Genomic DNA, 23,490 nt, shown 5'->3' with positions numbered 1-23,490 from the left:
GGATACTAAAAATCATAGACTAAATATAGGACATTGGATTTATGACACATTATAACCTGCCTGACGTCCAACTCCCCAGGTATCTCTCCACTATTCATCCCCCTTCTCTCTCCCTCTTCCCACCCCAGCTCCTCTCTCACCCATCGACTCCTTGATCTACATTTTCACAGACTACCCATCTTGTATGTATACTAGACCAGCCTCTGGCTTCTTTACTTTTCATTCCATCCAGGAAGAGCACACACCAACTGCTGAAACGTCCTTAGCCTGATGAAGCGTTTTTGAACCCGAAAGCTTGCTTAATAATTGTTTTCCACCTATTTAAGTTGGTCTAATAAAAGATAAAAATCAGATTCACCCAAAGAACCTTGTCTGTTTAGCAATTAAATGCATTTTCCATTTTTTTTTTTTAAAAGTACTCTTGAAAAAGGAGAGAAAGAAAAAAAAAAACGTTAAAAAAGGGAAGACTTAGTATTTCAGTTTTATAGCACTGCCCAAAACAAAAAGCAGGCAAGTAGGCTTAGTGGTGGCCAGCTTCTTGGTAAAAATCTAACACAAGCCCAGAATCTCACATGATAGGTGAACTACCTGTACAGCTATGTAGTGAGGTGATCTGACCTGACTCTGAGTCACTGCTATCTGATGAGGAGCTAGAATCACTGCTGCTTCTACTGCTGCTGCCAGAGTCAGAGGAGCTGCTGCTGCTGCTGCTCTCGCTTAGTCGGCTTGGGCCACCCATAATGTTTGGCAGAGCGTTGTTTTCAGCTGCAAGAACAGAGGGGAAGTTAGAACATGTAGTAAAGTCTTATGACTACATAAACCAGAAATAGAAAGCCGTACATCTAAGTTTGTGCTCCATGGGACTGACCATCTTTTCCAGGTTCTGGCCATTGTTTTGCCTCTTTCTAAACGTGAAAAAAGAAAAAAACCCTCATATTGCAGAGAATAAAGACTGGCAAGTTATAGAGGAAAGGCCTTACTCTTTAGAACAGATACAATTCTAGAATAGCAAACTTCAAGCAAAGATCTTTGCCTATACACGTGCACCAATGCATTCCAATTAGAATTGAGGATTAATCAAGTCATCTGGAGTGTTCTAATTAGCATTTTAGTTGAACTCAAATGAGCTTCAGTTAAAGCACCCCGAGGCCCATTTTGGAATACAGGATGCTGAATACATGCGAGACAACGTTTTAAAGTGGCTGTCTAATTAAAACACACCCTCACCCCACCCTGGGACACGTGTATAGACACTTCGGAGTTTTGGTATTTGTAGTGCTAGAATCAGGATTCTTGGAGGTGGGGGCTGAGATTACCAAGAGCAATTTGGTATTGGTACTAGATTAAACCAACAACAGTTAAAATTTTGGAGCATAGGAATTGCCATGCCAGCTTTAATAGCACTGGTTTCTGGCTAGAAAAGTATATCAAGACACAAATTAATACCACCAAGTACTCCACCTACCCACTTTACATTTGGTTGTTTTAGTTTGAGAACTTTGTTTTTTCCTCTGCATGTCAGTAATTTTCAGACTTGCATGGGTCTAGCGCATTACCTGAAGATTTGCCTGGAAGTAGCAGCTATGGAATTACCTGTAATTGTTGTTCAAGTTAAATAGCCCTCCCACTGTCTCAAATGCTTTTTTGAAGAGAAAAATTGCTTTCAAGTGAAATGCTGTGAGGATTCTTCTGTTCCCTGTAAGTTAGAAGTACTTCTAGTAGTAAATATACTCTTTGATTATTCTTCTTTCAAAAATCTATGCTCTAATGATTCTTTTAAACTGCATCCACCCATTGTATATAGTCTTTCTTTACAGTTTCAAAGATATTTAGATGTGTATTGAACTCAAGAACCAAGCAAGATCTACCTGCCAAGCTAATTCTATTTAAACAAGTTCTATTAGCTTGAATAGCAGCAACCTCTCTCATCAGAAGTCTCCACTTCAGCAGCTAAAGTGCAGCATTTACTATTGTGGCATCTGCTTACACAATACCGATAGTTTTGAGGGCAAATTTTGCATGTTTCTTCGTATGCCGTGTTCTCCGTCTAGTGTCAGATTTGGGAAAAGAAGTCTGTATATTGATATAAACAGATATATCCTTATTGAGAAGAGGAGTCCATTAGGAGCAACCCTAGACCATAGGAAAGTATGGCTGGAAGAGACCTCACAAGATTAACTAGTTCAGCCCCCTGCTCAAGCCAGGATCTTCCCTGATTATACCACCCCACTGAAGTGTCTGTTCAGCCTGGAAATATTTTCCAGGAATGGCTAGTCTCTAGGCAGTCTATTCCAATGCTTTACCACTCTCATGGTCAGAAAGTTCCTCCTAATCTCTAACCAAGTTCCCTCTGCTGAAACTTGAAGCCATTGGTCTTAGTCCTATCCCCTACAGCTACAGGCTTTACTCTATAAATCACACTGCTATAAAAAAAATCCCTACTCCTCCCAGTCTTCTTTTCAACAGGCTAAATAACCTAAACCCTTTTAGTCTGTCCCCATAAGCCATGCATCCCAGGCCTGTAATCATTTTTGTTGCTCTGCACTGAGACTCTTTCCAATTTGTTCGCATCCTTCTTAAAGTGTAGGGCCCAAAACTGGACACTAGGGGCATTTATACAAGTGCTCCAGGGAGAGAGGGGGGCTTTAAATTAGAGCCGCTCCAAAAGCCACTCTACTTAAAGCACCGGGAGCATCTTGTGTATCAGCATTCCCGCACTGAAAAAATGGTGGTAGGTGCGCTTTAACTAAAGCTCAAATGAAAAGCTCATTCAAGCTTTAGTATATATTTAGATGTGTATTGAACTCAAGAACCAAGCAAGATCTGCCTGCCAAGCCAATTCTATTTAAACAAGTTCTATTAGTTTGAATAGCATATATAGCTTGAATATATATTTTAGATAAGTGTGTTTTGGGGAGAGGCCCCATCAGCTCAGCTACCTGGTTCCAAAGGTTTGGTACTCAAATAGGCAACTGTTTTGGCTGCACTTGGACCTCTAAGTTTAGGCACTTGCTATCAGGCCTACAAGGCAAGACAGACTTCTGTGACAATGCACAGGGTACCAGAACTTTTGAACTGACACTGCAAGGATAACTCAAGATGGGAAAAGATATAGAACACCTTTGCTACCGTAAGAGGCAATATGCCATCATTGGGACAGCAGCAAAAGCTGATTACTCAGTTATGGGAGCATGACTTAAGAGAGCTGGAGTTACTAGAAGCCTTTGGAATCATGCCTCTGAGTCAAAGGAAAGGAAAAACGAAGTAGTGTCAGTTCCTGAACACATGCCTTGAAGTGTTTATTCGAAGTCAGTGCAGCACACCAACACAGCAGGTGCTAATGCATTTCATTATATACTTCACGACTGACATGGATTCCTTCAAAGAATGAAGTGAAGGCTTATTCTAATGAGGAGTGCTGGAGGGACTGGTGTTAAAAAAATCGGCCTCTACCCAGGTGTGGCTCTTTACCAGTGTGCTTAGTTTTAGATTTACCAACAGAAATACAGCTACAAATTGGATAGAAAGAGGGTCTCCCGAACTCCCATAGGAGTCACACTGGACTCTACTCCACCCTGGGTACCCTCTGAAGACCCTAGTGGATATTTTCAAAACAGCACATACAGAGACTTTGAAGGTCTTTGGTTGCGTCTTTGCCATCAGAAAGAAGATATCCGTACCAAAGGGAGAGAGATTAAATTTTAATTTCTGTACTGCACAGAAGAACTTCTGAAGCATCTGTTATTGGCCATTGTCAAACAGACACAGGATGCTTGGCTATATGCAGTATAGCCAGTCTTGCTGACACCCCATATGATTAGAGATGCTAAAGCCAGGAGGGCATAAGTTATTTTCTTTCCTAGATTTTTAAGAAATCAAAGGATAGATCAAACAGCAGCTGTATTTTATTTGACCCAGTACAGAAAACACTGTGCTAACTCTTAAGTGAATATAATCCAGTGGCTAGGAATTTCTTGTGTTTCCAGAAAGAAAAAGAGAAGTCTCATCAGTTACATCATGGAGCACAAACCCGATAAAGGAAATCCCATTTCAAAGCCACCCCTGCCCCACACTCCCTCCCTTTGCTTTTGGAAAGCACTACAGTAAAAGAGCCCATTACGTTTGGCGTTTTGCTTCTTGGGGTTTAGTTGCCCATTAACATCCAGAAGTCTCTTTTCTAACTCTCTTTTTTTCTCAAAATTAAGTTCTTCTTTTGACTTCGCTGGTTTCTTAGCTGTATATGAAGAAAGAGCAGTTAAAACGTACATCCAAACCTGATACGTTCTGGCCAATCACAGAATGATTATGTAGCTTACTCATGGTATATACATACCATGTTGTTTTCTTGTTTTTTTCCTTAAGCAAGCCACCACATATTTCTCTAGTTCTCTAAGTGTTGATGCTTTTAAAGTTTCAAAGTCTATTTCTATCTCATCAGGGTTAGAGTTTCTCAGTGAAGGCTCTCTTGACTGTATTATATGCACTACTCTTCCGAGTTTATCTCCAGGGAGTTTATTTATGTCCAAACTCAACTGTCTTTTTTCATCATAATTCATAGGCTTGGCACTATCCTCATCTTCTGACTTGTGTGCCAGTAAAACTTGCTGCTTGGTTTTCTTTGATTGACTGAGAGAGAGACAGAAAAAAAAAAAAAAAAAGGTTAGTAATTGACAGCAATTTAAAATAAATTTAGGACACCCACACAATCCTACACACTTACAGGTTTAATGCCAATTTTTTCTTTGTTTTTTTTGTGTGCTTTAGCTTCTTCTTTTTCTGAGTCACATTTTTCATTTTAGATTTTTCCTTGCTTCCTCTCTTTTCTTTCTTAGCCATTCCTTTTCTCTTCCTGGGTTTGGGGAAAGATGTTTTGGTCAAAGCCCGCAACTGCTGTTGAAGAACTTTAAGCTGTCAACGGAAAGTAGAGAACTGCTTGAAATCATTACAGACGTTACTGCATAGGGTGCAACTGGCCCTAGAAGTCATTAGAGAGTTTTGGCAGTTGGAATGGCATCGATAGGATGTTTATTGATGTTAAGCTTTTTATGCTCCGAATAGCCCAGCTCTTATAAGTGGGACAGGGTTTGCATGAAGAGGTCAAAGGAATGTTTTTGCTAACAGGTACATTTGTATGTGGGCTTGTCCACAGGCATCCCCTCATTCTATGAAACCATGAAGTCGCCCATCTTTTGCAGCCATATTTAAATCAATACATAAAGCATTCAGAATAGACCTTGAAAACAGTTCTATTTGTTAGGGCTGTGCTAAACTTTGGTTGCCGATTTGATTCAGAGGAGAAAATTGGATCAGGAAGCCAATAAAGAGGTCTGAATTGATTTGGAGGCTTTGAATCTATTTAAAAGATTTGGTGATTCGGGCAGTCTCTGCTCACCGCTGCAGGGAGCTAGACCCGAACTCCATACTAGCAAGTAGAGGTGGGCAGGAAGGGATCATGGGGTTCCCCTGCCAGGCCCCACCCCCTGCCTGGTCCCCCAGCCCCGTCAGTGGCTGCCCCACCCAACCCCAGCATCCTGGCACTTTAAAAAATGTCCCCACTCACTGGCTGCTTCAGTGGCAATTAGGGCTTCTGGGGGCTCATGACAGATTGCCCTCCTGCCTGGCAGAAGCCAGTGAGTGCGAGACTTTAAACAAAAAAGTACCAGGATGCTGGGGCTAGGCAGCTTTGATGGGACTGGGATCTGTTTGGATTCGGAGATTCAGCTGATTCGGTGGTGGCCAAACTCGATTTGGGACAGCGATTCAAATCAAATTGAATCTCTTGTCCCTCGAATTGGCCAAATCTGAAGCGAATATTAGCCACTTTGCAGGGGCCTACTATTTATACTACACAGAGATTATTAAAAGGATGGGTAAGTCTAGTCTAACCATATTTTCTGGCTAATTCTACCATGAAAGAAATGCTTATATACACCCAGATTAAAAAGAGTAGTATACATGCTTCTTGGTACCATTTATGGGCCTTTCAAACAATTAAATTCAGTGGCCAAAATTATTCCGCTTTATATTAGTTTCCAGCTTTTTGGCTAACATATGCTGCAATAAGAAACATTTTGTTCTGAAAACTAGTGATTTAGTGTTCATTCCTAATATCTGGGTAAAGACTTAATTTCAAAACAAAAAAAATCTCCCACAACCAAGTTTATTTTAAAGCAAGATAAACTGTTTGAACCCAAAAAGAGGCAGATATTCTCCTCCCCCCTGCCACTAGCAATCAAAGAAAAAAAGATTCAGTTATTTGTAGAGCTTGCCAGTCATTAGAAGTTTCACATTACCATGAAGCTGAATGGATTTAAAACCATTTTAAAGACTAATCACAATTAATTATGAGCACAAGCAATAAGGAATGAGATTTCAAACAGTATTGGCAACTCATATTCAATAGTTATTCTAGTGACAGAAATGGAGGTCAATGGTGCCTGTAAGGATTTAAACACAGGATGACAATGTGGTTTGTGAAGCCATTTTAGGAGTCAGAAAGCCTGTTTAATTAAAAAAGGTGTAGGCCAGAAGAAAGTGAAACAACAGAGCTAAATGGATGGATTAATTGAAGAGTCAAGAGCTAGATCCATGACTCCAGAACATGTAGGGTAAGCAAAGCAATGAAGCTTGAGCAGCTTATCTTGCTATTTATTAGCTGCCTTTGTCTTCTTTTGAGAAGAGAGAGGCAATTGTAATTAGATCACCAAGCAAGTCAACCCCAGGTGGACTTAGGCACTTTGAAAGTGTTCAGTGCAAGATTTCTCCTAGCAGATAAGAAATGTATTTCTCCTGAAAGCTCCAAAATCATCATCTAGAAGATTAAGTCTACGGTTAGAAAAATCCATTACCTTCCAGAAAGGAATAAGGCACACTTTCACATGAGAACAACAACAACAACAACAACAACAAAAAATGCTACACCAATATTTAAAGTATTTTCATACTAGTTTGCAGTTCTCGGGCTTAGAATGGAGACCTGTGAATGAGAGCTAGCCCAGACACTGTAAGACAGACAGAGAGCCTGAGCCAAAATTGATTCAGTCTTTGCAGGTTTGTCTAAAAACAAAAATAGTAAGTCTGTGCAGTTACAAAACATCCCAGAAATGCTACCATATGCCAGCAGTGGCTCAGGCTAGAAACCAGGGGGTGCTGAAGTAGCCCTCTAGTCCCTTCCACAGCACCGAGCTGAGGGGCAGGTGGCCAAACCCTGCAGGATGCTCCAATTAGCCCAGCAGGAAACTGGTAAGTGATAACAGTGTTCATCATCCTCTAACTCAGTTTTTAAATCACCCCATTAAGATATACAGGGACATTATCAGCTACCTGGTGATTCAGCACAGACTATAGCTAGCATGTGGTCTGCTAGCTACTACACGGACACCTGTCTGTAAGGCAGAGGGGAGGGGGAAATTCCTGCTTAGCAGGGAGTGGGGGGGGGAGGGGGGGAAGGGAAGGGCAAGCAGCCTGTAGTCTGTTCCCCACCCCCCACTACTCCCTGCACAGAGGGGAGGGGTCAGCCCTACTGTAGAGCAGAGCGCCCCACCCAGCTCAGAGAGCATGCCAGGATGCTGGAGGAGACTGGTTCAACTTAAACCAGCAAGGGGTCTGAGACAGACATTGCATAACTGATTTGGGTCAAACCAGTTTAAGTCTGATACTACATTCAACCAGGTTTATCTCAAACCAGTTTCAGCCATTTTCAAACTCATTTATGTGCACTGAACATCTGTTCTATTACAGGTTTAAACTAGTTTGATTACTTAAATGGTTCCTATCCTGTGAGCTTATAAATGGCCATACACACTGCTGCTTACTTGCTCCTGAAGCTTTGCAAGGTGCTGTGCTCTTTCATCTTCTGAGTCTTCAGAAGAGGACTTTTTTTCAGAGGAGTCTTCACTGCTGCTTTCAGTAGAAAAAGCTTTTACTAGTTCAGTTGTGGAGTGTGACAGAGGTAGGTTTGCAACAGGTTCATCTGGAATTTTAGCAAACTGCCTCTCAAAAATATCCTTTAAAAACAGAACAAAACCATACACAACATACAATCAGAATCAAGTCAATTGTGTGTGTGGGGAAGAGGCTATTTCCTTTATAGAACAGAAATCAAGGAGTTTTACAAAACTTTAGAGGTTAGATATTACTTTAAGACATGTGACAGTGACTTATTGGTTCAAATTCTGTAAGAACCTAGTAATTCTCCTTATTTTGGGTAGGCTAGCATTTTAAAAGATACCGTAAGCCTGGAATTTTAGATTGAGATCCAATAATGGGAGCATTAAGTCTGTCTAGTGATAACTCACCTGGAGTTTTCTTGCCAGAACAACCACTTCATGGTCTGGAGAATTGTATTTGTAGCAGTTCATAAACATTAACCGAACATCTGCAGCAAATTCTTGTGTATCTTTATATTTGTAGTTATCCATTTTTTTCTACAAAAGAGAAGAGTTTAGAAGATCACAGCTTTAGAGCTACACAGTACACTCCTGGAACCAAAAAGGCAAACATACAACAACCAAAAGAAGAATAAAACCAGAACTTAAAAGCATTGCTGTTGTAAGTTTATCTGGACTAGTAGAGTTAGCTTATGATAGCAGCTCCAAAAACTAAATATAGAAAAGTGTGCTCTTTTCTCGCCATTTATTTTGCTGATAGCTGATTCCATGGTTGGATCTAGGATTTTGAAAAGAGGGGGGCAGATGGTGTGCTGCATCACCATATGTAAACACAAAAACACAGCACACTTTTTCTCTCCAGGTAAAAAGAAACAAGAAGCTTTACTAATATGCTAGGTGTTGAGGGTTATACTATTTAGTTCAAGATCAAAGCAAAAGCAAATAATTTTTATTGGAATATGCATTCATTTGCTATATCAGATATAATGTATTACACCACAAACTACACAAAAAAGTAAATCCAAAAGACATAACACAAGATGTAGCCTTGAGGATCTTGACAAAACTTTTAATGAAGCTTTGGGTGTAATTTCCATACCCGAGCTGATGTTCACCCAAGTTAATATTTTCACAGTTGAATTATTGTTTTTAGCTAGAGTTAAAAACAGATTTGCAGGGCTGTGATACAGGAGCTACATTAAAAGGAGCAGCAAACAAAACAGCAGAATTGCAGAACAAAGGAGAGCTTGACTAGCAGACCATTAAAAAAAAGGAGAGGGTTGTTAATACTTGTAGTATGAAGAGTTTAGATGAAAATCAGGTAGATTATAATAAGCCACTAATTCAAGCAACTCCCTTGCTGCTCCCCGAATAGAAACACTGCTGCCACTGCTTTGCAAGGACCAGGCATCAAGAAGGGGCATGGCTGCATCACTGTAATGTTCCTGAATCTGCCCCTGGCTAATTCAAGTTAATTAATTAACAAAGCTTAATTAATTGGTTCCAAGCAGGGTTAAAAAACAAGTCTAGTCTTTTTCCAAAAGCTAGCATAGTAGTACTGAACTAGTTTGCCTTTCATTTTGTTTGTCCCCTATATTGTATGCTTTGAATATAGCATTAATTTTTTTTTTTAAATATTGCAATAAAGAAGGATGAAAGTACCTTCTTTAAAAGTAAACTTCAACACAGACCTCTCTCTAAGAAAGCGTTTTGGCACAGGGACATAGAACTAGCCAGTACTGTTTGCTGTACATAGTGCAGAGCATGCTGCAGGTTCACTGCTGTGAAGGAAGACATTACCTCCTTTCCTTCCTGCGAAAATGCATGCAAAGAGGCTATTTAAACACCAGCTACTGCAGAAAAGATGTCACTTTTTGCCACCCAAAATTGGAGGTTCACTGTTTTGAGGTGAGGTGAGGTGCTAGGTGTGTATTGGAGGGGCTAGTAACCCTCCAGCTCAATTCCATCACTGCTACCCCTTCCCCCCTCTGGCAGCAGTGTACCCCACTTGCCCATGCTGCTCAGCTTTTTGTAGCCATAGCAACTGACAGCTTTATATTATTTAAAACCCTGAATTTTTATATTTGGCCTCAATTAAAAAAAAGGTATTTGTTAGATAGCTAAGGAACTTTAGGGCACAAGATTCCACCGAAGCGGGCACCTATTTTGCCCCCCCTCTTCCCCTCCCCTCAATTAATATAGTCCCTTGCAGTGTATTTCGTTATACAGGAGGACAAACAGGAGCACTTTAATAGTAGCCAAGTAACTAAGTCTAAAGCCGTTCCTTCATTTAAAGGCGAGGCAGCACTTAGAATTGAGATACATGGCTTTTGCCTTTTCAGGTAACATTATGAAAACGGGCCCTGAATAGGTGGGCTGAAACAGGAACTACTAGAAGACTATGCAAAAACACCTGTGAACAACCAGGGTTAAAAATCACTCTTGGGAGACTGAATGTTTGTCCATGCTGTGCCTTCTCTCAAAAGAATATAGTACTCCAGCACCCCCACCCTCTGGGTGACCGTGTCAACTTGCTGGACTCTTCTGCTCCCCTCAATCCCCATACTGTGCTGCAGGGAAATCCAAAAATGACCACAGGCAGTCTGTGTCGGCCAACCAGGGCTGCCCCCATGCACTACTTGCATCTAAGAAAGCCTGCAGAACATGCAGGTGTGTACAGGCCACTCCTTCTCGACCTGCCAGCTGCAGTGTCAGCATTGCAGGCTGTCCCCTTTCCAGGGCCTCATCATTCAAATGTCTGTGCATGCCGCGCTGGATAAGTTTTTATATCAGGAGAACAAACCTGGGAGAATTCTCCTCGAGTATTTAAATATTTGTACACAGCCTTAAATAGCCCCTAGAAATTGATATACAGCTAAGGAAAAAAAAAAAAAATTTAACTAGTAGCTCACTTGAATCAAAGATAAATGTAATTTAGGATCCTGTATTCATTTTAGTTAAGATCAGATTAGCCTACAGGCAAGAAAAATAATTTTGTCAGTCATCTACAATGCAAAACAGCTAGCATATTCTTTGAATAAGCCACAGTGTATAAAAAGATGTAGTCTCTGTGCTTGTTTATTGCCTTCAAAAAAGAGGACGGTTGTTACATGTTTTCAGGTTACACTTAAGATACCTTGTTAGGGGATCAAAAACCCCCCAGAAATATATTCAAGTCTGAAGCCACCTACCTTAATAATACTGAGGTCCATAGGGCATTTAATTATATCAGGTCCCAAGGCTGCAACATCTGCAGATTTATAAAAAGGCCAAGCATATGACGCATGTTTCTTCAAAAACATTTCTTTAAGGATTTCATTGCAGTGTTTCAGTTGTTCTGAAAGTTGAGCTTTTTTGACCACCTCAGGAGACTGTTGAGAATCTGGCACATCTCGCTTTGGAAACTTCTCTGGTAGACTACATTCATTCTCTCCTCTACATGGTTTAGCAACTTTTGGTTCATTAAGTACAGGAGAAAATTCATTGCTTGCGGTAAATAATGCAGTAGGAGTTGTAGTATCAGCCTTCCTTTTCACACCTTTTTTAACCTGGAATACAGTTTTGCAGTTTCTCAGAATATTTCAAGTGACTAGAACAAGACAATCTCCTCATTAAATGAAGCAAGAGAGGCAGGTTAATAATCAGCTAGTTTAGCACATGGGAGAAGTCTCTTGCTTCTTACCACATACAGGTTCTGTTCACTCACAGGATCTTTTATTAACTGGCAGGGGCAACATGTAGGGGGTGCATGTGCATCCCTTGAGCGTGGCAGTGCACCCCCTGCAAAAAAGGCAATGCTGAGACTGTTGACAGCACCTGCGGGTGGTTTCTGTTCACCACCCTGCCGCCGGCTGGCAGTCCACAATCCCTGCAAGCCTCTGCCGACACTGCCAGTGGCGGCTGCTCGCTGACCCTTAGTCAACGTTTACCACCTCCTCCACTGCCAACAGCACCAGCGACGTCTGCAGGAGCTCCCCCCGCTTACCACCACCATGCCCCCCCAGCCTCTGGGGACACAAGTCGTTCATGTTAAAATGGTGTTACAGATGTAACATGCCCCACAAAACAAAATGCACTGACTACTGCCTTGGGCAATATTGATATGCTTCCCTTTAGAGAAAGTATTCAGGGTAACTTACTTTTGTTATAGGGACTGTGGCAGGCATTAAAGTACTCAAATGAGCTGTAGACAAAGATGCTAATGTACCCTTCTGTGACGCTGGAGTCATAACTTGAGACTGCTCAAGACATTCAAGTGGTTTCTGTGGAGGATTTTGCTTAGCCTCAGAAGCCCCTGGATCAGTCTGCCGAGGTCCTAATAAAAAGACTTAAAACAGTTTACAAAAAGAGTACACACTTTTCAATTATATTCCAAACCAATTTATTTCTCTCATGTGACTGCTGTTCATTTTACATGGTTATTTAGAACTATGTGCAGGATAATGTTCCTTATTTTTTAATGCTTATCTACCAGTGGTATATACTGGAGTGCCATAGGTTATCCCTTTTGGGTCTATGTTCCTAATGGAAGAACAAATCGAACAGCATTCATTTTTGATCAGAAGTTCTGGTTCAGACTCCCACCACAAGACAAGAAAATGCTCTGGAAGAGGGAAAGCAAAAAAAACCCACAAAAAACCCCACACGCAGTAACCTGTATATATATTCTTTATTAAAACAGCAAAGTGGCAAGCTGGCAAACTACTAATATAGTTACAGATATTTATATTTGTAAACTATCATTTCCTCAAAAGATAGACACAGTAGGTATTCTGGAAATTAGAGCCCCTTCCCCCCACTCTGCTATTATGAATAAAAAGTGGAACACACAAAAGTTATTGTAATCCTCACTGGCACTAGAACCAGTCAGTGGACAGACTGTAAATGGTGAGAACTTCCCTTGATGAATTTTTAAAACAGCTCAGTGTTCCAGAAATAAGTTCTCTTAAATAACAGCTACCTCATTTAAGCCTTCTGTTTTGTGTGAGGAATCCAAACAATTAATTCAAATTGTGCTTAGAAGGCAAAGTGGCTGTCCTTACAATTTCCTTGTAGAAACAAGTGCTTCTCTGATTTACAGGACCAGAGCAGATACCTACCAAGGCCCCTGTCCTCAGCTGTATGTGATGATACAGCATAATATTGTAATGGTGATCAACAAGCTAGACAGATAAGCCCAATACATTAGTGATTTTAGACAGGTTTTTGAAACTTTTAGAAGAATGTGTAGGAATAGAATGGCTATGAAAATAATGGATTATTCATTACAACTGACTGATATTAGCTCCAAAAGAGATGAATTTATAGCAGTGACTGGAAGAATTTAAAAATGCCTGAAATTCATTCTATTTAAACCACCGTGTTCCCTGGAAGATGGAAATGGGAAGGGTTGAGAGGGCAGAAAAAGCCGATGTTACCCCCTTGGAACCAAACTCTCTCTCTCTCCCCCTGCACCCAATGTTTACCATCAGGATAAAACATTAAGTACTTCAAGAAACAGCCAGCCCAAGTATTGTATTGTAAAGAGTTTATTCTTGAGGGGTTCATAGAACAGTTCACTGGCTCTCCTCTTAGAAGGAAGAGCTCTCTCTTGCGCTAGATCTTCCCTATCTTAGAGAAAGATGTCCATGGATTTAGCAAGTATTTCTTGATTTGCAGCAGGCTCAATGATCTTCTTAGTCCACATTTTAGCACCAAATATCATTAAAGTCTGCGCTTGGTTCACAAGCAACGAAGTGCCCAGCAAGCCAAGAGCTCTGACACTTTGCATCTGGCAAGGTTTAACTATATTGCAGCATGTATACATTTGAGAGGAAACAGTTGGCATGGTAGACACTGGACAATAGTTCCTTAGATGAGAGCCTTTAATGGATGTAGGTTTGTTATCCAAAAATTGGATTTATAAGAAGCATTGACTAGACCAGAAGCCATGAAGGTTACATTGCACCATAGAACAGCTGTAGCAGGATATTTAGTGGATGCACAGTCTCGTCTCACCTTACCATAAGTCATTAGATGCCCTGTCCACTTGTTAAAAAAGTAAACAGATACAACCAGCTGTGAGACTAGAAAGGATCACTAGAAGGAGTTGGGATAACTGGAGTGCTGTAGCTTCAGCTAAGTCAACCCCCTTGACTAGGGTTAAGAGCTCATGAGCAAGCTTCATCCAATCTGTCAACAAGGGACACGGACCAATAAGAGTTGATGCATGTGACATTGGCATTTCTGGAAAGGGTATCTTGTGCATTTGCCGTGCAATTCATTGGAATTCCAAGTAATCGTTGCAATTGCTATCAAGTGTTTTTCTCTGGCAACATTCAGTACACTGAAAGCAGAAGAGTATGATAGTTTAAAAAAGCGGTAAATATTCATTAGCATTTAATGAAAAGCAGCAGCAGAGAAGCTTCAGAAGGGTCAAGTCCTATTCAGAGAGCATAATAGTGCCATTTTATAGAGGCAAAAGTCAGACATGTAGTTCATTTAAGAGGAGAAACATTTTTGTCATCATGAGAAGAAGGAAGAACAGACATTGCTAGGCTTAGTTTATATTTGATTTTTATGAAAAAAAAATCACCACCTTAAGTCACATATTTTTTTCCTCATATTTAAGGGTTTTGTTTTTTTTGTTTTTTTAAAGATTAACCTGTTCAAGTATACACCCTAAAATTAGTTTCTTGACCCAAGTTCATCTGCTCTTAAGACTAAATAATCTCACAATAGTTGGAAAAATGGAATGTACGCTAGCTGAGGACTCGAGGGACACTAGCTTTTCTACCTCAGTTCACATGTTTTAAAGACAAGCATAACAAATGCCTGTTTGCTAAAGATCTTAATATTAATAAACACTGATATTAGTAGCCCTTTTTGTCCCCCTTTAAAAAAAAAAATGCTCTCAAAAGAAGTCAGGTGATCAGATCCATTTTTCTAGAAGTGTGATATACCTTTTAATAAAAGATATAAAACTATTCAATATTTTTAATCAAGGACACACAAAATTTGAGACCTATAGGTGGAAGCCAAAGTTACTTGACCCTCAGAAGAGGCTTACAGACTTGCCTACACCTGCACCTCTTAGTACTTACTAATATTTTTCTATTTTTTACTTCTAACTCCCTAATTTGACTGAACCAGTTAGTTCTGAAATGCAATCCAAATTTCATCTCCTAATATATTTTTGTCAGTGTTCATGAAAGGAACAGTGACCCGAGGGGGAAAAAAAAAAAATCACAACTCTACTGTAGCCCTACTACCAGAACTGTTAAGTAGCAATACAGCTTGTTCTCGAAACTCATATCAACAGAATATTAAGTTGTTTTAGCTAGAAGCGACAGAATTCATTGGGCTATTTAGCTACCAGAAACCTTGAAACAGATTTTTTCCTCCTGCCTGTTGTGTTCCTAAAACAGTGTTGTTGTCACATGAAAGTGTACAATAGTGTCAACCCTTATGTTGCTTTGAAAGTAGAGTGGCCAGTTCATAGGATGGAGATTGTATTTAACTTAATGGCTGTATGTAAACTTCCCCTGCAACTCCTTCCAGAAACAAATGAGTAACTGAGTTTACATTTAGCTTACTGTTAAGCTATTAATGCAATACTTAACTCAATATTACCTTCTGGTTTCTTTCCTTTTCTCTTCCCTTTATTGGCAATTGCTATTTTCTCTTCTGGTGGCATGTGAGCCAATTTCTGCATGAATACTTTTTCTAATGCTTGGGCCATGAACACAATGTCATCACCTGGCTGCAAGATATAAATTTGTAGATTGCAGAATATAGGAGACAAGGTAATACTAGACATTCATCTTCTATATGAAGTCATGGGATAGTCTTATTACAGAAGTTGCCACACCAAAAACAAGAAAGGGATTACAAACGTCCCAACTAATTCCAGTGAAAGCTATCTTCATGTTGAAAGCTTAAATGTTTTTCCCCACTGTACCCTGGAGCACCTTTCTAATTCCCTTCTGTGCTTCTCTAAACATCCCACCCTCACAGTGAGGAAAAGTGTGATCCACTTCAAAACTGCTCCAAGGATGTAACTGAGACTAGCTGGTAAGTGTCTTAATATGCTGTTTATGCTTGAAGATCTTTACCAGTTATTTTATATTACAAAGTGCATCTAATCAGAAAAAGCAAGGAGCATAGAATTAGCAATAGTTGGCTGGCTCTGAATATCAGTTAAATGGGTTGTGTAGAACAGTGTTCTAGTGGATACAATGCCAAAGCCTTCATACAGACACCACACGAGGAGTAGGTAGAGCTTTGCCTAGTTTCTTTAAGTATAAATAAATGCTAGAGACCAAATGCCACATTTACACAAGTCTAAGATGAGACTGTCCCCACTATTCAACATGGGGAGGGGGGAGGGGAAGTCTCGTATATTCAAGTACAAGCAGAGGAGGGAAGCTTCCAGCCATGGCTGCAGCCTTGAGGTCAGGGTCAGAGCTGCAGGCATGGCCTCCTCCCCACCTGCCCTTGTAGCCTCTGCTTACCTCCATCTTGCAGCTCCAGTTGGGGTCCTGCTCCATCTGGGGATAGGGAGGACAGAACATGTACTGCCTCTGCCCCCAGCCCAGCCAGGCAGTGGCAGCTCTGACTCCAGGGCTGGGGCTTAAGCCGCCAGACACCCTGACAGCTGCATGGCCAGGCTGGGGACAAGGAACACAGAGCATGCACTGGTCTCCAGCTGGAGCTGCAAAAGGGAAAGTAAGTAGCAGCAGGGCGCAAGGGCAGAGATAGGGTGGGGGAATGTGGAGAAAGGGACAGGTACTCAGAGGTGCAGGCAGTGCGAGGAGTAGCAGGCCGAGTTAGATCAGACTCCTGCCACCTGCCCCACTACCACTGGACTTCCCCCCCCCCGCTTGCCCCGCTACAGGGGTTGAGGGAGGGTGGGAAATGAATTCAAGATGACCCGCCAAATATAAGATCCTAAACCATGAAAAAAAAAAAAAAAAAGTTACAACAAATGTATACATTTTTCATGTCTGGAATCTAATTTATTGGGGCGGGGGGGAAGGGAGGAGAAAGGGGTCCATCTTAAAATTCAAATACATCTTGAATTTGGGTAAATATGGTATATCCTTTTAAAAATGATATGCATTTTCACTAAAGCATAAAAGAAATGGTGGCTACGTAACCCAGCTACATAAATAGCTAATATTTTCAGACTTGTTTCTATTCTCTGTTAATAGAAGCGATTGTCAATAAAGCCATTTTGATAATCTACATACCTTGTTATACAGATAGCAATTTGTGAACATTGTTTTGAAGTCTTCGATGCAGTCTGTAGCTTTTGTGTAATAGTTGTGTTCCAAACGTTTCTTAATTGTGCTCAAGTCCATGGGTTTCTTAATGATATTATAGTAATCCTGCAGTTTTGAAAGAGGTTCATTCTCAAGATACACAAAATTGCTTATTTAAAGAGATTAGATGCACATTCTTGTAAGTTAGTTACAATGGCAAACTTTTGTTCTCCTTCTGTTTGTACATCTAAGTTTATTCAAAGAAGGTTTCCCTTCAGATTTTTAAATTGCAAGTGGTCACAACCATAAAGGTACTATGGAACTTCACTTCTCTACCTTATACTTTATTGGTAGCTCTCCTGCAATAGGCTGGGGGGCATCCATTTCAATAGTTTGAGGTCTATTGGGATAAGTAGCTCTTTTACCAGGGAAAATGCTATACAAAAGACCCATCAGCAAATCTAAGAAGTTAGAGGTAAAAGCAAGCATTTCCATTTTCCAGATGGAGAAAGAGATGAGAGCTTTGGAACCATTACCCAGTCAGATGCTCTATCCAGAGGGCTGTTGCCCCTCTACATGGCTATGTAAGTGCAATGATGGGCAGATGATAGTGCTAGTGAACTGATTAATACTAGTAAAGTTATTTTAAAATCAAGTCTACTTCTGGGATAGAACATACTTAATCCTTGGGCTAGGAGACATTGGGACCTCCCAAATACATAAATGGTTAAAGTTTTCAGACTTGTTTTGCAGTCCCATTAGTTAGCTTGCACATAATTCCTGTTATTAGTGGGGATCTTTGAAGCAGTCAGAACTAGTCATTGATCCACTTTAATAAAGACAGAAAGCCAAATACTTCACAATGCAGATAGTGTTTCTAATACAGAGGTGACCAGTCTGTATCATACATGCTACAGGTGGAACAAGAGCCTCTGTGTGGGATGTAGCAGACTGAAGAGGGGATAGACAGCACCGTGGCTGACAGAGCAGCAGATTGGGCAGGCGAAGGGAATCAGAGTGGCACTTAGGAATGGTTTGGGGCTAATTTGTAGCACATCCACAAAAAAAGTTGCCCCCTATTACTCTAGCATAAATGACCAGTGGACTTGTAGAGCTAAATATCAATATTGTGACATGAATTCCTTCTGTCCATTTCTGGAATCAGAATATCAGTATAAACCTTCCCTGTCCTTGTCATGAGGCCTGAAAATTTATTGTTGACCATGCAAGGGTTGAAGCTACACAAATTGTAATACATGCATTTAGAAATATAAGTGGCTGCTATGGAAATCTGAAGAGGCAGAACTGGCCTGAGGCTAGCTACAATTCTTGCTGCAACTGATTAAATGACCTCGAATATTCATCTCAAGTGACAGTTCCTCCCCAGAACAAAAGATGCAGCCAAAACAGATTCAGAGAGACAGTCACTGTAACAGTGCCTTTAGACAAACTGACCAAATAAGTTTGTCAAGAGAAAGATCCAGATAAAAGGTTGTCTGCTCCAAATAAAACCAGTGATTTGAAGGGACTAGTTTTGAGAAAATTTTAACTAGAAGGTATGTTGCAGCTAGAACTAGGAAAGGGAGACTATACGAATTCAACAAGCCTAAACAATAGTGAAAAAAATATAAAGTTTACTTAGGATTTAATAATACAGAGTTAAGAAATTATTGAAACTGACTTCAGCATTTCTCAGGCTGTTAGAAGTTATAACCATACTAATAATAGATACTTTGATTTGGCTGCCAAATGGAAATAATGCTTTGGCTTGATCAGAAACTGGAGTTTCAGAATATTTGACAACTATTGCGTCATATAAAACATAGGGTTTTATACAGTTTTAATAAAATGGAAATTCTAGATTTTCAGTAAGATGTTAACAGAACTGGAGCAAGAAACTTAACCCAAGAAGTCTTGCTCCTTGGGAGGATATCCTAGTTGTTTGCCTATAAGGTCATTCACGTTCAGTGAGAATTTGACAGAATGGAATGGTTTCAGACAAGAGATGGACAGAGAAGCTTAGAGCACCTATACGTGAGCAGGGAGGTTGCTCAGATACATTGTAATTGCAGCGCATTGGAGCAGACTCAGTTAAATAGTCTGCTGGAGTGTGATAATTACCACGCTTCAGCATCTCATGCTTCAGTGTCCCTGCACTTTAAAATGGTAGTGGCAGTGCTTTATCCAAACCTCATTCAATGAGCTTTAGATAAAAGTGCCCCTGCCACTGCTGTTTTGAAGCATGGGGATGCCAATACACAAGAAGATCTGGGTGCTTTAATTAAAGAAGTTCTTGAAGCTGCTGTAAATAAAGCACCCAGTACTCTCGCCCCACTCCCAGAGCACATGTATAGGAGCGCACACTCTTAGGAGACCAGGGATTAGGGCTGTCTCCTGGTAGGTGAAAGATACCAGGAGACAGCCCTAGTCCCTGCACAGTATTAGAGAGGAAATCTGCACTTGGCTCTCCCATATCTACTCAAGTTTCCAGACAACTCAGTTATAGGGTAAGGCAGGTGGCCTTTTGCAAACAGTTAAAGTCTCCTTGCAAACTTAACCCACTCCAAAAAAAACAAACATACAGGCACATTCTAGGATAGAGAGAAAAGGAAGTCAGCTCTTTGCCTGAAGTTTTGCAAACTTCTTTGGCAATGAAGCTGGAACCCCCACTTCAAGGCAAGATATTTAAAAACCCACACACTTCTGGTGTGGGAAAGGAAAAAAGGCAATTATAATATGCATAAGGGGTTCAGTGATAGATTGTAAGAACAGTTAGATGATAAGGTAAAGGTAAGAGTATAAAAGAAAACCAATGTTATTGAGAAGATCGCTCAGAGGAAGAATAGTAGTTTATTCACTCCAGAAGAATGAAGGGAACGTTCAAAAACTTGACATTACAAAGTGTAGGACTAGGGAAAGGAAATGCATTGCATGGTGGTCACTGTTTGTGGAACTCATTATTATAGGAGACAGAGAGACACTCCTAGAACTAAAAAGGATGATAAGTTTGTAGATAAGTAAATGTTTCAAATACCGGATATCATAAAAAGTAAGTGATTTGGAAAGGATAAAATCCCCCCATGCTTCAGTATATAAACCAAGATACTGAGGCCTAGGAAGCAGCTTTTCATAAAAAGACATTATTGCCTACCAGACTCCCTTCAAGGTTCTCTCTCTGAATCTAGTTCTGGCCCTTGGTTAATGTCATAGATTAAAATCGATGATTCAGAACCATGCCAGTTCCTAGGTTTAACTCTTAATATATAGGGAACTTAGAAAAAATAATCTTCAGTACCCATGAAGCTTTAAAATGCATTACCCAATGTACTGTGCATTGGAATTGTTATAAAAGAGGATAAAAATCAGTTGCCTTTTGGTGTATTACACAGTTAGTTTCTAATATTTTAAGATATGGAAATTGTCTTTAATTTTGGTGAAAGTAGTAGAAAGATTTTAGATAGATTTGATGTCAACTTTACTGTCTCCAAAAAGTAGCCAAGTCAGATTAGTTGCCTGATACTTCCTATTATATCATAATATTGCGATTCGTATATAAAGGCTTTTTCCAAGATTGTTTCATACTTCTGCGAGGCATAAATTAAAAAAAAAAACTCAGTCCAGAGGAAACTGCACGTGGCATTTTAAAGCCACCTTTACCCCTTCTAGCATTGGTTTTCACAGAGAGCTGGAAAGACCCTGGAATAACATGGCTAATGGACCTAGATTTCAAAATGCAGCAGAATCTTTCTGGATTAAAAAACACAAAACAAAAATTAAATCTTCTAGTACCGAAATTTCAATTTACTCCTAAGGCCCAACTTATTTTACAGGTTATTAAGGTTGCCATATAATACCAGACTGAATTCTTACTGGAAGGTTTAGTGCAACAGCATCGACAGGCTGGTGAAATGGCCAGGAAAAGTTGTGCTTCCACACAGCTTTCATGACTATCTTCTGCAGATATTGAAGTTGATTTGTTAGACAACCATTGTTTTTAGGATTTATGTATTCTGGTGGTAGAGGATTAACAATAGTTGAACGGTGCTGGTTTGGAACAGACATCTTTAGTAGGTTTCTGTAGTCATGTGTTTCAAGGTCTTTATTATAGGCTAAACCTGGAGGAAGGAAGGCAAAAAACAAAAAACTTATGATTTTTGGAACATAGTGGGAGAAACAAAAAGGTCACATAGTTGAGACTTTGACGCTTGTGGAAAGGCTAGCTATGGTTAAGCAAACTATTTCCAATATCAACAGTCAAATTCAGAATAGGAAGTATTGTTATTTTGGCTTGCCTTTTGGTACCTGTAGGCAGTGCACTGTTCATTAATCTAAAATAGTGCTGACACTTAAATGTGTCTTCCTCTTAACCAGTTAGAGTTTAACTTTTAAGTTGTGCAATTTATAAACTTAAATTCAAATTCTGGGTTCAACAGGAAATACTTTATTTAATCTTATATCCCCTCGTACCCCCCCGCCAAATATCTTTTAATGAAACAGTTAAAGCTTACAGCCTTCTTAGGGCCATAGATACAACATTTAGCAACAACATGGATGTGCAAGACCAGTCAAATATCACTCAAGGTGAGAAGTGTAATCTTAAATCATAGAAGCCATGAATAATTGAGACTGGAAAACAAAATGAAAAAACAAAACAAAAACCTCCAGAATTTTGAACCCTTGCCTTAGCAGGACACCAACATCCCTCACCCCCCTACTTTACCAGTGGCAGTTTAGCATGTTCTCAGTGTCTTTTAGTTTGGGTAGTTTTAGGAATGTTTGGCTCATGCAAGTGCTTGTCTGTTAGGGTAGGAATGATTCTGCCTTGGGCAGAGGCTGTTGGACTAAATGAATACCTGAAGTCCTTTCTAGTCCCTTTCCTAGCATCCCACTGCAAGATGAATTGAAAAGTTAACCTTGTTCACTGCTCCCTGTACTATCTGTTTCTCCATTTACAATCTTTGTAGGTCACCAGTTTGCTCAAATGATTTGTTCTCCTTTTTATTAATATTCTTCCTTAAAGGAAAAAAAACAACCTTAATTTTTATTTTTTTTTAACTCTCACACAGACGGAATGAAATTCTTTGCTATTGACTTCAATCAGGCCACCTTGCATTAATTTCAGGGGGGAAAAGGACATCAATTGTAATACACAGATGACTAGATAAAGTCTTTAATTAGGGAGAAAACAAAAACATCTACATAGCTATATATGATTCTATGAACTGACACCTAGAGGTTAGGACTATAGCAACAAAGAGCTGGAAAATTTTCTGTTTGTATTCAGAAAATTCTCAGGGAAGTTTTCCTTTACATGAAACTTGGTGTAGACATTTGAGCCATGGAAAGCTAAACAGATTTTCCAGTGCTCTGCAGTTAGGATGTAGATTTACATACATGTTCCAGGTCTGCTATAGACTAGAAGTCTATCATCACCATCCTGAGTTCTCCAAGAAGCCACCTCAGTAATGACACAAATGATCATATATAAAAAAAAAAAGTGTGGGGGGAGCGATTTTAAGAATAAATGCTGACTTTGATGGCTTGCTTTTGAAGTTGGAAAATGTGCATGGAGATGCAAAGGGGACAGTTACATATAAACAAGGCTGTGAAAATTCTCTGTAATGCTACAGATACAGTTCTCAAATACCATCTTAGAGCAGTCAAAGTCTGATAAATGGACATTGCCAGAAATTGCATGTAGTCAGTTGACCAAAAGTAAGTTGTATGGTACACTTACTCAGTCTTGCATGAATATGAACTTGTTTAAGTACATGCTGCTGTACTACCCCACAATGTAAATTACAGGGCTAGGTATCAAAGTTGGAAGGTTAAGAGAACACACAAAACAAGAAGTCTCCTTTTCTTTACTACGTTGGGAGACTATTTCTGCATCTTGTTGACAGACAACTATATTAAAGATAAAATAAAATTATTTCCAAGTGTTTGTATCAATGTGAACGTTAAAAAAAAAAAAAAAAAAAAAAAAAAAAAAAAAAAAAAAAAAATCAGAAGCTGCGTGTCATTTTCTACTGACCTTGTCAAAGGAAATATTATCTATTCACTTCTCAAATAATCTTACCTACTTTCTGCTCACAAGCTGATAAAACCACTTTTAAATCTTGGAATACAGTGGGATGTGAAACTTTAGGAGTTATTGTTAGCTTTGAGTACTCGCCTTGTTAAGATGTTTCACCTTTCCCACATTCTTATCCATGAGAATAGCTTCTCTCATTTTTCCATTTGAAGAGACATGCATCTCACTGCTCTTCTAGAAAAAGAACTGTTTCAATTTCTCCCCCATGTGTTCAATCTGTTTACTTACAGAAAGTGGAAGACACTTCAAAATGAACAGCACTGTC

General features: G+C 39.8%; 1 protein-coding gene across 1 annotated transcript in view; it reads right to left on the bottom strand.

Annotated features, from left to right (window-relative positions):
• Positions 1 to 21,193, bottom strand: part of BRDT (bromodomain testis associated) — a 47,424-nt gene extending 26,231 nt beyond the window's left edge. The window contains exons 1-11 of the mRNA XM_090049195.1: positions 21,002 to 21,193; positions 17,120 to 17,257; positions 15,501 to 15,630; positions 12,029 to 12,204; positions 11,081 to 11,437; positions 8,298 to 8,426; positions 7,815 to 8,006; positions 4,721 to 4,908; positions 4,334 to 4,626; positions 4,121 to 4,234; positions 619 to 765 (exon numbers count right to left, since the gene is read on the bottom strand). Coding sequence (XP_089905321.1) covers positions 619 to 765; positions 4,121 to 4,234; positions 4,334 to 4,626; positions 4,721 to 4,908; positions 7,815 to 8,006; positions 8,298 to 8,426; positions 11,081 to 11,437; positions 12,029 to 12,204; positions 15,501 to 15,630; positions 17,120 to 17,257; positions 21,002 to 21,193 — 2,056 coding nt within the window. The remainder of the gene's footprint in view (positions 1 to 618; positions 766 to 4,120; positions 4,235 to 4,333; positions 4,627 to 4,720; positions 4,909 to 7,814; positions 8,007 to 8,297; positions 8,427 to 11,080; positions 11,438 to 12,028; positions 12,205 to 15,500; positions 15,631 to 17,119; positions 17,258 to 21,001) is intronic.
• Between the last annotated feature and the right edge of the window lie 2,297 nt (positions 21,194 to 23,490).

Source organism: Crocodylus siamensis, chromosome 5, assembly GCF_052110815.1.
Source record: "Crocodylus siamensis isolate JL-2025a chromosome 5, ASM5211081v1, whole genome shotgun sequence".
NCBI classification, from domain to species: domain Eukaryota; kingdom Metazoa; phylum Chordata; order Crocodylia; family Crocodylidae; genus Crocodylus; species Crocodylus siamensis.
The sequence above is the reverse complement of the archived record's forward strand: the minus strand, read 5'-3'. Positions and strand labels throughout refer to the sequence as shown.